Consider the following 16,483-nt stretch of genomic DNA (forward strand, 5'->3'; position numbering starts at 1 on the left):
AGCTCTCAGCTTCTGGCACAACTTCCATTCCCTTCCCGCAGCTGCCTATCAGAACTCTTCATTTAGTTTCGCCTATCACCTACTAGCTCTTGCTCCACCCCTTCCCTCCACTTTTTTATACTGGTTATCTTCCCTCTTACCGTCCAAATGAAGGGTCTCTACCCAAAACATTGACTGTTCACCTCCATCATAGATGCTGCCTGACATACTGTAACTCCTCCAAATATTTTGTGTGTCGCTCCAGATTCCAGCACCTGCAATCTCTTGTGTCTCTGTAGATTAATTCTCAGCCTCAGTAACTTCCCTACCAATGATGTTAGACTCATAGGCCTATAGACACCAGGGTTATCTCTGTTCCTTTTCTTTAATAAAGGCACCACAATATTCAGTCATTAGACATCACACCAGTGACTGGAGAAGATACAATTATCTCTGTCAGGGCCCCAGCAAACTCCTCCCTTTCCTTTTACTGCAGCCTAACAAACATCAAGGGAGGCCCTGGAGATTGATTCCCCCTTTAAGCGTGCTAAAGTACTTAGTATCTTCTCCTTTTAAATGCTAACATTCCAGAATTTCATAATGACCTTCCCCGAGTTCTTCGGATGCAATGATCTTCCCCTCAAGGAATACAGATGGGAAGTATTCATGCAAGACCTCACCTGTGTCCTCTATCCTCATGCACAGATTGCCACATTGCCCTCTTTCCTCAAATATTAACGCAAACAACAGGAATTCTGCAGATGCTGGAAATTCAAGCAACATACATCAAAGTTGCTGGTGAACGCAGCAGGCCAAGCAGCATCTATAGGAAGAGGCGCAGTCGACGTTTCAGGCCGAGACCCTTCGTCAGGACTAACTGAAGGAAGAGTGAGTAAGGGATTTGAAAGCTGGAGGGGGAGGGGGAGATGCAAAATGATAGGAGAAGACAGGAGGGGGAGGGATAGAGCCGAGAGCTGGACAGGTGATAGGCAAAAGGGGATACGAGAGGATCATGGGACAGGAGGTCCGGGAAGAAAGACAGTGGGGGGGGGTGACCCAGAGGATGGGCAAGAGGTATATTCAGAGGGACAGAGGGAGAAAAAGGAGAGTGAGAGAAAGAATGTGTGCATAAAAATGAGTAACAGATGGGGTACGAGGGGGATGTGGGGCCTAGCGGAAGTTAGAGAAGTCAATGTTCATGCCATCAGGTTGGAGGCTACCCAGACGTAATATAAGGTGTTGTTCCTCCAACCTGAGTGTGGCTTCATCTTTACAGTAGAGGAGGCCGTGGATAGACATGTCAGAATGGGAATGGGATGTGGAATTAAAATGTGTGGCCACTGGGAGATCCTGCTTTCTCTGGCGGACAGAGCGTAGATGTTCAGCAAAGCGGTCTCCCAGTCTGCGTCGGGTCTCACCAATATATAAAAGGCCACATCGGGAGCACCGGACGCAGTATATCACCCCAGTCGACTCACAGGTGAAGTGATGCCTCACCTGGAAGGACTGTCTGGGGCCCTGAATGGTGGTAAGGGATTCCAGACCTAATCAGTTCCCCTCTACCACCACTCTGCTCCGTCTAGCGGAATTAGTCCTTACTCTTAATAATTTCTCCTTTTGCTCCTCCCATTTCCTCCAAACTAAAGGTGTAGCTATGGGCACCCGTATGGGTCCTAGCTATGCCTGCCTTTTCGTTGGGTTTGTGGAACAATCTATGTTCCGTGCCTATTCTGGTATCTGTCCCCCACTTTTCCTTCGCTATATCGACGACTGCATTGGCGCTGCTTCCTGCACGCATGCAGAACTCGTTGACTTTATTAACTTTGCCTCCAACTTTCACCCTGCCCTCAAGTTTACCTGGTCCATTTCCGACACCTCCCTCCCCTTTCTAGATCTTTCTGTCTTTGTCTCTGGAGACAGCTTATCCACTGATGTCTACTATAAGCCTACTGACTCTCACAGCTATCTGGACTATTCCTCTTCTCACCCTGTCTCTTGCAAAAACGCCATCCCCTTCTCGCAATTCCTCCGTCTCCACCGCATCTGCTCTCAGGATGAGGCTTTTCATTCTAGGACGAGGGAGATGTCTTCATTTTTTAAAGAAAGGGGCTTCCCTTCCTCCACTATCAACTCTGCTCTTAAACGCATCTCCCCCATTTCACGTACATCTGCTCTCACTCCATCCTCCCACCACCCCACTAGGAATAGGGTTCCCCTGGTCCTCACCTACCACCCCACCAGCCTCTGGGTCCAACATATTATTCTCCGTAACTTCCGCCACCTCCAACGGGATCCCACCACTAAGCACATCTTTCCCTCCCCCCCCCCTGCATTCCGCAGGGATCGCTCCCTACACAACTCCCTTGTCCATTCATTCCCCCCCATCCCTCGCCACTGATCTCCCTCCTGGCACTTATCCGTGTAAGCGGAACAAGTGCTACACATGCCCTTACACTTCCTCCCTTACCACCATTCAGGGCCCCAAACAGTCCTTCCAGGTGAGGCATCACTTCACCTGTGAGTCGACTGGGGTGATATACTGCGTCCGGTGCTCCCGATGTGGCCTTTTATATATTGGTGAGACCCGACGCAGACTGGGAGACCGCTTTGCTGAACATCTACGCTCTGTCCGCCAGAGAAAGCAGGATCTCCCAGTGGCCACACATTTTAATTCCACATCCCATTCCCATTCTGACATGTCTATCCACGGCCTCCTCTACTGTAAAGATGAAGCCACACTCAGGTTGGAGGAACAACACCTTATATTCCGTCTGGGTAGCCTCCAACCTGATGGCATGAACATTGACTTCTCTAACTTCCGCTAGGCCCCACCTCCCCCTCGTACCCCAGCTGTTACTTATTTTTATGCACACATTCTTTCTCTCACTCTCCTTTTTCTCCCTCTGTCCCTCTGAATATACCTCTTGCCCATCCTCTGGGTCACCCCCCCCCACTGTCTTTCTTCCCGGACCTCCTGTCCCATGATCCTCTCGTATCCCCTTTTGCCTATCACCTGTCCAGCTCTCGGCTCTATCCCTCCCCCTCCTGTCTTCTCCTATCATTTTGCATCTCCCCCTCCCCCTCCAGCTTTCAAATCCCTTACTCACTCTTCCTTCAGTTAGTCCTGACGAAGGGTCTCGGCCTGAAACGTCGACTGCGCCTCTTCCTATAGATGCTGCTTGGCCTGCTGCGTTCACCAGCAACTTTGATGTATGTTCCTCAAATATTCCCGTCTCTCACTGACATGTTTGATTTTGGCATCTTCCTCCTTCCTTTCCAGTCCTGAAGAAGGGTCTCAGCCCGAAATGTTGACTGTTTATTCATTTCGAAGATGCTGCCTGACCTGCTGAGTTCCTCCAGCATTTTGTGTGTGTTTCTCAGGCTTCCAGTATCCACAGACTTTCTCATGTTTGTGATTGGCATATAATGTCCTTTCTCTGCTCTCCTAATTTCTTTCTTGTACCCAACATGCTTTCTATGTCCCCTGAGGACCTTTCTGATACTGAATGAAACACCTTGCTCTAACAATGTCCTGCTATCCAGGACAGTAATACAAGCTCCAGGATATACAACTAAGAACAGACATGGGATGTATTCTACATTCATTCCTAAAAATACAAACCTGTAAGAGCAACAGGAACAAGAAGTATGCGTTGGCAACCCGTTGGAACTGCTCAAACAAGTTAATAGGCAGAAATGTGATAATGTTGTATTTTGAGGTCTTGATGCGGTTACTCTGAAAAAATATAAAATAAATAATTCAACAATATTTAAACACAGTTGACAACTACAGCTGAATTTTCCAATAAAATATAATTTACTCACACATCAACTATACAAAACAATTTACACATGTAAACAGTAACAGTTCACAGATGCAGCTTTTAATATTAAAGATTTATAACATTTTCCAAAAGTCTTTACTGTATCTTTTGTTCTCAATGTTACTGGTGCAATGTTCAGTGTTCACCTACAATACTGAAAGGCACTGGCTTCCTCCTACCATAATACTATTTACCTCTCAAGTCCAACGTGAACTTCTCCTTGGCCGATACTGTTCAATTATTATCTTTGCACCTTGGAGGCATCAGCAAAAGGCCTTGTGCCAGTGTTGACATGTAAACTCAAAAGCAACGGCCACACTATCATTTTAACAAAGCAGACGACTACCTGATTCTGATGCCAGTCCATGTCTGGGTCATTGTGAGGCGTTTCTGCTGCCAGTGGTTAAGTATAGATAATGGTGGAGTGGAAGACTGTTCATTGCTGGACAGCAGTGATCTTCAGTTTAGATACGAAGGGATGAGGGCAATACCTCTTAATTAAACACATACAGCACAGAATAAAGCTGTTATGTTTTGTAACTTCAAAACATTAAAACTAATTCAAAGGAAGACTCTGGAGTCCGAAATGCAGGTCCAACTTCTAGGTTACTTTAAGCAAGGTGCGCACATAACACATGGTAGCGTGATAATGTCTGCAATTAATGGATTTTTACATACAACTACTATTGAAGCGGACAAGAATGCTTAAACAACCTATACAAGAAAACTCAAACATTATTGAAATAATAAATATACAACACAGACCCTTTGGACAACTGAGTTCATCTCAACCATTTATCAGCTATTTACACTTACCCTGTACTAATCCGATTTTATTCTTTCCACATTTCTATCAACTTCCCCCAAAGACCACCACTCTCCTACAAAGCAGGGGTAATTCACAGTGGCCCAAGTATCTACCAATCCATACATCTTTGGGTGTGGGAGGAAGCCAGTCGCTGGTTGACGCCTTACACAATGTTTATTGGCATCCTTCAAGCTGACGTGTGAGGACCACCCGAGTACAGCCGGTTGATACTAGCCAGTTTCTGAGTTGCGTACGGAAGCAGGCCCCATGTCTTCCTTGCCAGAATTCCTCCTTAACACTCCAGACAATATTCAGTCAAATGGGTTATTGGGCTGCTTTACCGCCAGAGGATGGTCCTTAAATTGGACTCCACTGCATCAGTTTACAACCTGTTCATTTGTTATGTGCAGTTACGATGTAGGTAATCATGGTCTTCCCATTATGATTGTTCTTGGCAAATTCAACAGAAGTGGTCTGCCATTGCCTTCTTCTGGGTCGTGTCTTTACAAGGTGGGTGACCCCAGCACACACAACCAGGACTTGTGATATGCCCCAGCTGCTCATACGACCGTCCACCTCCTGCTCCCACGGCTTCATGTGACCCTGATTGGGGGGCGAAACAGGTGCTACACCTTGCCCAAGGGTGACTTGCAGGCTAGCGGAGGGAAGGAGTGCCTTACACCTCCTTTGGTAGAGATGCATCTCCACACCGCCATCCTGTTTCACCGTGTAAAATGTCCATAATGAAACCCCACTTCACCTCACAAACCGAGCAATATATGTCGTCTGCACAGTTCCAATAATAACTATTCGATAACAAGCAAAATAATTAATGCAACAATATGAGCAGTGTAGGAATACATAAGAGCACAGCTGGAGTACTGTTTACAGTTCTGGTTGGCACACCTCCTTGCTCACTAACTTATACTGCCTATTATACTGCAGGGTGAAATTCAAACTATTTTATGCACAATCACCTAATTTGATTTAGGTATGTAAACAACCAAACTACTGGGATAAACATTAACAAATAGAAACAAAATCCTCTGTAATTTACCCAAAACATTTTTAACTAACGGCCAGAATGATCTACAGTAATTTGGCATCTTACGATGGACAAAATACCATCGTTTGCATCCAATAACACACTTTTGAGCCCAGTTACAGTTGTAATATAGGAAACACCGCAGCTAATTTGTCCCACAGCTCTCTCACAAACAGCAGTGCTAATGGCTAACTAATCTGTTTTCCCATTGCTGATTTGCCAAAACAATTGACAACATGACAATGAGGACAACACGTTTATAGGTATTACAGTCACAAAACAAATCAGTTAACAACTGCCCACCAGTTGGAGTCAATGCATTTATATACAACTAAGCTTCTGAAATTCAGAATTTAGTGAAATTAGTTGGTGCCTTTATATAAAAGTGAGGAATAGACAATGTATGAGAAATACGTCAGTCTGCTTAGTATAGTCCGTGAGAGCATAGTTAATAGTTCTGGTCCTCACATCTCTAAATAATGCATTTCAATACTCTTTTATCTGATTAAAATAATCTTTTGCGAAATAAATGTTAATATTTACCACGAGCATTTGGAATGGCCACCTCAGTAGTGATGATAAAATCTCCTGGAAGCAGTTATGGAAGTATTGGATTCATTTTTGAAAAACAAGTTAAATAAATACGTCATGATTGTCAGAGCTTTGATCTGATAGCTTTTCCGAGGAAACTCTTGGAACATTATCATGAACTACAGCAAGGCTGTACATAAAAAGAGTGCTTGCTTTTTACAAGACTCATCCCAATTACTTCTCGTGCATTGTTCCCTCTAAGCCGCATGGGCGCACGTCCGGGCAGTAACTGAAAAGCTCCTGCACACAAAGCCTTTGTTGCCACTCAGCTGGAATTTTCTAATATATAATGTTTTATTAAAGTGCTGCGCAGTTTTCAGGCCATGGAAAATTCTCCTGCTCAGAGCAACAGCTGGTCTGCGCAGCTCTAAAAAAAAATGAAGGAATGTGGCTGTCATGTAGAACAAAAGATCACATAGGTACTTTTTAAGTTGAAGCATTTAGCTCAAGACGGTGTCAGTGAACAACACAGCCAAAGACGACATCCTGCAGGCAGTTCACAAAACTACTTCTTCTTTCAAATATGATTCTACTAACTAAGCTGCGTGTGACTGGACCCTGTAATTTACACTCTGCTGTTGTGTTTTTGGACCGATTGAGCAATCTGGCACTTGGCTGTCTCTGAGGGAGCCGAGTGAGGTTTGGAGCGGAGTGTGCAGCCCGGAGGTCAGGAAGCCTGGAGATGGAGTACGAGCCCATGATCAACTCCATTGCTTTTCTCTGAATGAGGCATCAAGCAAGGTTAAAGTCGACGAGGACCAGAGCAGAGGATAGGAAGGTGTTTGGCACTGTCTATATGCGTTTGCTCAGACTTCCTCTCCCTATTGCTAGCTGTTGTCAGAGGAAAGCGCAAGAGTCTTGGGTTCCACATTGCAAGGATTGATAAGAGAGGCTGAGGACTCATTTTGGTGGGCTTTAGGGTTCATGTTAGATGTGTTCCTAGATTGTTGTTATTCTTATTTTTGCAGTTTTTGAGCGGTTTGATCGGGGCAATCAATGCATTCTGGGGTGCTTCAGCGAAGAATGATTTGCCCTGTGGTCTGCAGTGGGCTAGCGGCGTGACAGTGAAATGAACTAAACTGAATACTACTGGACTCCTAGCAACAAGCACAAAATGCTGGAGGAACTTAGCCAGCCAGGCAGCAACTATGGAAAAGAGTACAGTTTTGACACTTCCGGCCGAGACCCTTTTTCTTGTTTGTGATTACTCCTGGTCTGATGTTTGATATTCTACATGTTGTCTGTGCAATTTGTTCTTCTAATGCGTGTTGGGTGTTTGATGTTTTCTTGAACGGGTTCTGTGGTGTTTCTCTCTTTCGTGGCTGCCTGTGGGAGGTCGATTCTCAGTATTGTATTCTGTATACATACTTTGTTAATAACTGTACTTTGAATCTTTGAATTTGATATGAAAACATTGTAAAGCATAAACTTCCAATATCTAGAAATACAATTAACTAAAAAAAATTCAATCTGATATTTACACTCTGGAATAAAAGCAGGAAATACCAGAAACAATTAGCAGGCCAGGCAGCACCTGGAGTCTCCACTGGAGTCAGACACAGATTAGCAGAGGCAGACTCAGTAAGCTTCTTGTTCTTCCCAGGATACAGTCCACTTCTCAAACCTCATTTGCTGTTGCCAGACAGCAGCCCATCTCCGTCCTCTGCCAATACTCCCACAGTAGGTCAAATCTCACCATGACAACCCAGTTCTGGTCAGCCATTCGTCCACCTAACTCAATTACGCTCACCTATAGCAAGAGTGCTCCAACCTATATAAAGCTCACGGCAGCTGCTCGTGAGGTAAGCAGTAAGTGCCATTCCATCACTGCCGTCAGCTAGAAATTTGAGGGGGCAACACTGTCTCCTTTCTAACTAAGGAATGATGGCTTGAAATGTTAACTGTATCTCTTGCCACACTGTCCAGCCTGTTGCGTATCTCTAGCATTTTGTTTCAGTTTCAGACCCCTCCCCGCCATTACCCTAGCACTTTCACTCATTGACCCTTGAACTTCACCACTACTTCCCATTCCCCTAAACCGACTGCCCAAAAGGTATTCATTCAAGCAACCACCTATTGATCTCATCATGATCAGGCCCTGATGATGACCCATTTCCTAATCTGCAGTTGTTTCCTGCCTACAGGTCCCAATACACAAACCCAACTTGCCTAATGGCCCTCAAACAAAGACAAAATCCCTGACAAAGTGCTTTCTTACCCCATATCTTGCACTATTTTCCTTCACTTCATGCACAAAATGGAAAAAAGCAGACAAGTTCCTCAAGCTGTCATAAATTTTATTAGCACGGAATGAAGGGAAATCAGAAAACTACTATCGTGCTGAAGATCTGAAATAAAAAGAAAATGCTGAAGATACTTAAGAAGCCGTGCAGCATCCGTGGAAAGTGAAACATATGTTATACAGTAAGTCAAAAGCCTATAGGAGGCTCATAATCAAGTTGTTTGCTCTCCAGTGAAAGATTTAAATGGCCCCATGAAGGCTATATGTTTCTAAATCAATGTTTTTAAAAAATGTAAAGAAAACACCTACATTATGCTTCTTTGTCACAGCGAAACCTTGCTGTAGACAAGATCTCATCAGCAGCTTCATACAGGCTGTGCAACCAGTTACTTTGCTGTTGCAATTCCATGAGTACTCCCACTGTTTCTTCCCTATTGCCATCAGGTTCTTGACCAACTCAGTAAACCCTAACACTATATAGATGATATTTCACTTACTCTCAACTTGCACTAATGTTATGTTTATACTAATGTATTTTTGTCATGTAAATTATGCATACATGTTAAATAAAGTCTATGTCACCTTATGCTTGTGAATGTTGTCATATACAGTGCTGCTGCTGCAAAAAGTTAGTTTTCATGGAATTAATACCCTGGGTATGTATGTCTATGACAATACACTTAACCTTGACTTGCACTTGACTGATCCTGCAGTTTGATCATGCAGTGGGTTCACCTGAACATTATCCATTTCATTTCATTCGATTATCTTAGTCCTTAAGGCATTTACACAAATACAATGGTTTGATTTTATTTCTTACAACAGTCAAAGAAAAAATCATTTCTGTCTATTCATGGGGACTATATCCTGCAGCATTTTTGTATTTGTTTGAGGAAAAATCATTTCCACTGAGATTCAATTTAAAATTGTCATCAAGAGAGCAGTTATGAATAACCATTTTGCACAAAAGACCATAAGGACATGAAATGATCTACCAGAAATAATGGTGTCAATTGAACCACTAAGTTAATAATTAAAAGGGAAGCCGATAAATTGCGGGTTCACAGAATGATACCCATGCCAACAATGCAGTAGAGACATTTTCTAGTTAACTAGCCCCACTACCTTGTTTTGTCTTTATTACCCTGTATTATCATTACTTTTCAACTATTTATTCAAATATCTTTTGAATTTTGATGCTGAATCTGTTTCCACTATTTCTTTCAGCCATGGTATTCAAAACCACCACAACTTGCATCTATTATATTTGCCAATGCAGTCTTGATTTCTTTTGTCAATCATAGTAATCTGCGTCCTCTGATTACCAACTCTGCTTCTTAAATCCAACATCAAAGCAATTGATAGATTCAACAGTGTCTATCAAATCTCCTCACCATTTCCCATATATACAGTGGCATGCAAAAGTTTGGGCACCCCTGGTCAAAATTTCTATTACTATGAATAGTTAAGTGAGTAGAAGATGAACTGATCTCCAAAAGTCATAAAGTTAAAGATGATACATTCTTTTCAACATTTTAAGCAAGATTAATGTATTATTTTTGTTTTGTACAATTTTAGAGTGGGAAAAAAAGGAAAGGAGCACCATACAAAAGTTTGGGCACCCCAAGAGAATTGAGCTCTCAGTTAACTTTTACCAATGTCTCAGACCTTAATTAGCTTGTTAAGGCTATGGCTTGTTCACAGTCATCATTAGAAAAGGCCAGGTGATGCAAATTTCAAAGCTTTATAAATACCCTGACTCCTCAAACCTTGTCCCAACAATCAGCAGCCATGGGCTCCTCTAAGCAGCTGCCAGGCACTCTGAAAATTAAAATAAACGATGCCCACAAAGCAGAAGGCTATAAGAAGATAGCAAAGTGTTTTCAGGTAGCTGTTTCCACAGTTTGTAATGTAATTAAGAAATGGCATTTAACAGGAATGGTGGAGGTCAAGTTGAGGTCTGGAAGACCAAGAAATATTTCTGAGAGAACTGCTCGTAGGATTGCTAGAAAGGCAAATCAAAACCCCGTTTGACTGCAAAAGACCTTCAGGAAGATTTAGCAGACTCTGGAGTGGTGGTCCACTGTTCTACTGTGCAGCGACACCTGAACAAATATGACCTTCATGGAAGAGTCATCAGAAGAAAACCTTTCCTGGGTCCTCACTACAAAATTCAGTGTCAGAAGCTTGCAAGGGAACATCTAAACAAGCCTCATGCATTTTGGAAACAAGTCCTGTAGAGTGATGAAGTTAAAATAGAGCTTTTTGGCCGCAATGAGCAAAGGTATGTTTGGAGAAAAAAGGGTGCAGAATTTCATGAAAAAAACAGCTCTTCAGCATAGGGGCAGATCGATCATGTTTTGGGCTTGTGTTGCAGCCAGTGGCCTGGGGAACATTTCACTGGTAGAGGGAAGAATGAATTCAATTAAATACCAGCAAATTCTGGAAGCACAGATTACACCGTCTGTTAAAAAGCTGAAGATGAAAAGAGAATGGCTTCTACAACAGGATAATGATCCTAAACACACCTCAAAATGGGAACAAATGGGCTGCCTCCTCAGCCATTTGCTGTAGTGCCAATATTGCACTGGTTTGCAACACACACAAAATGCTGCAGGAACTCAGCAGACCAAGCAGCATGTATGGAAAATAGTCGACGTTTTGGACCAAGACCCTTCATCAGGACGGGAAGAGAAGATGAGAAATTAGTGCAAGAAGGTGGGTGGGAGGGAAGGATAAATAACAAAGTGGTAGCTGATAGATAAAACTGGAAGAGGGGTATGGGTGATGTAAAGAGCTAGGAGCCTGATAGGTGAAAGAAATAAAGGGCTGGAGAAGGAGGAATCTGATGGGACAGAGTAGAAGACCATGGAAGAAAGGAAAGGGGGAGGAGCACCAGAGGGAGGTGATGGGCAGGTAATGAGGTGAGAGAGGAAAACGAGAATGAGAATGTTGTGTGTGGGGGGGGGCGTAATTACTGGAAGTTCAAGAAATCGATGTTCGTGTCATCAGTTTGGAGGCTACCCAGATGGAATACAAGATGTTGCTCCTCCGACCTGAATGTGACCTCATTGTGGCAGTAGAGAAGGCCGTGCTTCTCGATTCCCTCTGTCACCATATCAGCTTCCCAGCTCTTTATTTCACCCCTCCTCCTCTCCCAATTTCGCCCATCACCTACCACCTTGTACTTCTTCCTCACCTCCCCCCACTTTCTTGCTCTAACTTCTCATCTTTTTACCAGTCCTGATGGAGGGTCTTGGCCCAAAACTTTGACTATTTACTCTTTTCAATAGATACTGACTGGCTTGCTGAGTTCCTCCAACATTTTGTGCATATTGCTTGGATTTCCAGCATCCACAGATTTACTTGTCATTACACTGGTCTGTGTCAGTTCTATTACAGGAGAGTGATTTGAAAGTGTGGTAGACACCCATATTGACATTTCACTTATATTTTTGCTTTTACTTCAAAGAATCCTTCAAACATAACCCCACCACCGGTTTTCTCTTTCACTTCTTCATTTTCTGCATTTTCTAGCTGGGACCGCTCACTTTGTGGCTCTCTGATCCGCTCTTCCATTCCCACCCTTCACTCCCCACCCCACAGCACCTTCCCATGCAACCGGAGGAGATGCAATATCTGTCCATTCATCTCTTCCTTTCTCACCATCCAGGTGAGGAAATAATTCATTTGCATTTCATTAAATCCAATCTAATCAGTTAGTCCTGATGAAGGGTCTCGGCCCGAAACTTCGACCGCACCTCTTCCTAGAGATGCTGCCTGGCCTGCTGCATTCACCAGAAACTTTTATGTGTGTCCCATGCAGTCCTACCCTCTATTGCCCATGGACCCAGTACCCTTGGCGTGCATTGAAGGGAATTCTAATTGCAATTAGTTCTTGTACTTTGTGACAGAATATAGTAAACCTATAGCTTATCTATTTTACATGCTAATGCACGAGACCCTGACTTGGAATAAATCACTCTTCGAATAAACTCTTCGCTGGCTTCCAGCCAGGTACAGGTATCGATCTTCAGGAAGATGGCAGAGTTTATCATTGAAAAGTCAGTAAAATTCGATACCTGTAGCTGACTGGAAGCAAAGAAGAGTTTATTTGTTACATACACTGGGAAAGTATTAGATCCTTTTTCAAATCACTCTTCGTTGTTACCTGGACAGAAATCCGGGAACTCCCTTCCTGACAGTACTGTTGGGGGGGGGGGGTAGCTTCATCTCAAGAACTAGATCGTTCAAGAGGGCAGCTTCCTATCTGCTTCAGAAGGGCAATTAGAGTTAGGTACTATGTGTTAGCCTCACTAACAATATCAGAGTCTCATAAACAAAATAGGATTTTTCATAACCTGTTCACTGCTTAACCTGCTAAATATCCAAATTGATTAATTTAGCTTGAGACCCCTTTGTGTTGGGCACATGGTCATGTGGTTAAGATGTCTGTCTAGTGATTTGAAGGTCACTAGTTCGAGCTTCAGTTGTGGCAGCGTGTTTGTGTCCTTGAGCAAGGCACTTAATCACACATTGCTCTAGTCTGTGCGAGGAGTGGCGCCCCATACAGACTTCCAATCTGTGCCTTGTAAGGCATGAAAATGCCTGACGCAGGCCTCTCATGGTCTGAGTCAATGTTCCCCCTCCCACCTCCCCCCCCCAGCCAATTGAAGCCTCCAGTTTCTAGTCAAGGATGCGAATGCTGTGTTCTTCTTCATCCTCTATTTTCAACTTAAACAATGTAGTTTATGGTCGATATTCTGACCTTCAGGCCTTGTGCTTCACTCACTTTCTTATCTAGAATTAAGGAACACAGTCCCTCCCCATTATCCCAGTCTATTACTGGAAAGTTAACATTGGCTATCACTTGGAGTCCGCACAGTGAAACAGCCAGTGGAGTTGCTGCCTCACGGCTCCTGCCACCTGGGTTTAACCATAACTCTTGGTGCTGTCTGTGTGGGGTCTGCGTGCACCCCTGTGATGACCCAGGGTTCCACTGAGCATGCCAGTTTCCACCCACATCCCAATAACCTGTGCATTGATAGGTTCTGTAGCGAGTGTAAGCTATGCTAAGCGTGTAGATGAGTAGCAGAATCTGGGGAGGGGGGAGTTGTGGGATTTGTGCATAGTATAAAATAGGATTAACATAATGGGAACTTGATTATCAGAATGGACTTAAAGGGTTGAAAGTGCTTCATGACTCTCTATGATTATAACCCTCCAAACATCTTTAATTATAAAGGTATATCAAATCATGTCTTTTCTACAGACCCCTTCACCAATCGTCCCCATCAATATTGTCCAGATATGCTTCTGTAATCATATCCTACTTTTTCGTTCTCTATCTCATTTGAAAGGATTATACTAAATTATTTTCCGCATGATATGATTCAATTTCAGGGCAAGTTTCCTCTTGGCTCTTCACATCTTGCTGGATGACAGCATTATTGCCATCTATACTTGAACAGTGTAATCCCTGCATGCTTCTACTCCCCAGAACAGAAAAGAGGATATTATAACACAATAGAGGCATTTCAGCCCTCAATGTTGTGCCAAGATTTCAATCTACTCCACAATCAATCTAACCATCCTTTCCTACATAGAACAAAATGCTCCATTATTTTTTCATCTGTGTACCAGGGTGCACAAATCTAAGTCTCTGAATTATCTCTAAAGTATCTACCATTACCCCAGGCAGTGTATTCCAGGCAATTATCAATCTGTGTAAAATAAACTAACTTTGACATCTCACTTAATCTTTCCTCCAATCACCTTGAAAGGATGCCTTCTGATATTAGCTATTGCCGCCTTCGGGAAAAGGAACTGGCTGGGACACTCTACCTCTGCCTCTTGTAATCTTCTGCACCTCTAACAAGTTGCTTGTCATCCTCCTTCAATCCAAAGAGAAAAGCCATAGCTCACTCAACATTTCTTCATAAAACACATTCTCTAATCCAGGCAGGATCCTGGCAAACTTTCTCTGCACCTTCCCTAAAGTTTCCACATACTTCCAGTAATGAAGTGACCAGAACTGAGCACAATATTCAAGTGTGGTCTAACCAGATTTTACAGAGCTGCAAAGTTACCTCATGGCTCTTGAACTCAATCTCCGAAGGTTAATACACCATACACTTTCTTAACCATCCTATCAACCTGCAATGCAACTTTGAGGAATCTATAAACTTCAGTAAATTTATTATCAAGGTACATATTTGTCACCATATACAACCCTAAGATTCTTTTTCTTGTGGGCATTCATAATAAATTGATATAGAATAATAACCATTATAGAATCAATGAAAGACTGCACCGATTTGGACATTCAATCAGCGTGCGAGAGACACAAAATGTGCAAATACCAGAAGAAAGAAATAATAAGCAATAAATAACAAGAACATGAGATAAAGAGTCCTTGGAAGTGAGTCCACAGGTTGTGGGAAGGGTTCAGTGATGGGGCAAGTGAAGTTGAGTGAAGTTATCCTCTTTGGTTCAAGAGCCTGATGACTAAAAGGTAATAACTGTTCCTGAACCTGGTGGTGTGAGACCTGAGGCTCCTGTACCTTCTTCCCGATGACAACAGTGAGAAGAGAGCATGTCCTAGGTGGTAAAGATCCCTGATGATGGATGCTGATTTCCTGCAACAACATTTCTTTTAGATGTGCTTAACAGTGGGGAGGGCTTTACCTGTGATGGACTGAGTTGTCCACTACTTTTTGTAGGATTTTCCATTGGAGGGCATTGGTGTTTCCATACCAAGCTGTGATGCAGCCAGTCAATATACTCTCCACTACGCATCTATAGAAGCTTGTCAAAATTTTAGATGTCATGCTGAATCTTTGCAAACTCCTAAGGAAGTAGATGCTCTGTCATGCTTTCATTTTAATTGCACTTATGTGCTGGACCAAGACAAGTCCTCTAAAACAGTAACACCGAGGAAGTTAAAGTTATTGACCCTCTCTGCCTCTAATCCTCTAAGGAGGACTGGCTCATGGACCTCTGGTTTCTTCTCACTGAGATTGAGTAAGAGCTATATTTTCATTCTCCCTCCTACATGCTGATTGTTCACCACCTTTGATTTGGCCTATGACAGCAAACGTAAATATGGCACCAAAGTTGTGCTTAGCCTCACAGTCATAAATATAAAGCAAGTAGAGCAGGCAGCTAAGCACATAACCTTGTGGTGCACTTGTGCTGATGGAGATTGTGGAGGAGATGTTGTTGCCAATCCAAACTGACTGGGGTCTACCAGCAAGTAAATGGAAGATCCAATTGCACAAGGAGGTACTGAGGCCAAGGTCTTAGAACTTATTGATTAGTTTTGAAGAGAGGATAGTATTGCTCCGGGAAGCAAACTGGAGCGGATCCAAGTTGCTCCTCATCACCAACCTTTCAAAACTCTTCATCACTGTGGACATAAGTGCTACTGGACAATAGTCACTGAGGCAGGATGCAATGTTCTTCTTAGGCACCGATATAATTGAAGCCTGTTTGAAGCAGGTGGGTACCTCCAACTGCCAAAGCGAGAGATTAAAGATCACAGTGAACACTGCAGCCAGTTGATCAGCACAGGTCTTTAGTTATGAATCCGACGGAGGATGAACACATTTCTGCATACCTCGACACTGTTTTATCACCCCTTGTTCAATCTCTTCCGACCTATGTTCGTGACACTTCTCACGCTCTTAAACTTTTCGATGATTTTAAGTTCCCTGGCCCCCACCGCTTTATTTTCACCATGGATATCCAGTCCTTATATACTTCCATCCCCCATCAGGAAGGTCTCAAAGCTCTACGCTTCTTTTTGGATTCCAGACCTAATCAGTTCCCCTCTAACACCACTCTGCTCCATCTAGCGGAATTAGTCCTTACTCTTAATAATTTCTCCTTTGGCTCCTCCCACTTCCTCCAAACTAAAGGTGTAGCTATGGGCACCCGTACGGGTCCTAGCTATGCCTGCATTTTTGTTGGGTTTGTGGAACAATCTATGTTCT

General features: G+C 43.3%; 1 protein-coding gene across 3 annotated transcripts in view; it reads right to left on the reverse strand.

The window, feature by feature from the left end:
* atp8b4 (ATPase phospholipid transporting 8B4) overlaps positions 1–16,483 on the reverse strand; it is a 314,904-nt gene that overhangs the window by 122,419 nt on the left and 176,002 nt on the right. For all 3 annotated transcript variants that reach the window (XM_063065952.1, XM_063065951.1, XM_063065953.1), the window contains exon 5: positions 3,602–3,715. In XM_063065952.1, coding sequence (XP_062922022.1) covers positions 3,602–3,715 — 114 coding nt within the window. The remainder of the gene's footprint in view (positions 1–3,601; positions 3,716–16,483) is intronic.

Source organism: Mobula hypostoma, chromosome 13, assembly GCF_963921235.1.
Source record: "Mobula hypostoma chromosome 13, sMobHyp1.1, whole genome shotgun sequence".
NCBI lineage: Eukaryota > Metazoa > Chordata > Chondrichthyes > Myliobatiformes > Myliobatidae > Mobula > Mobula hypostoma.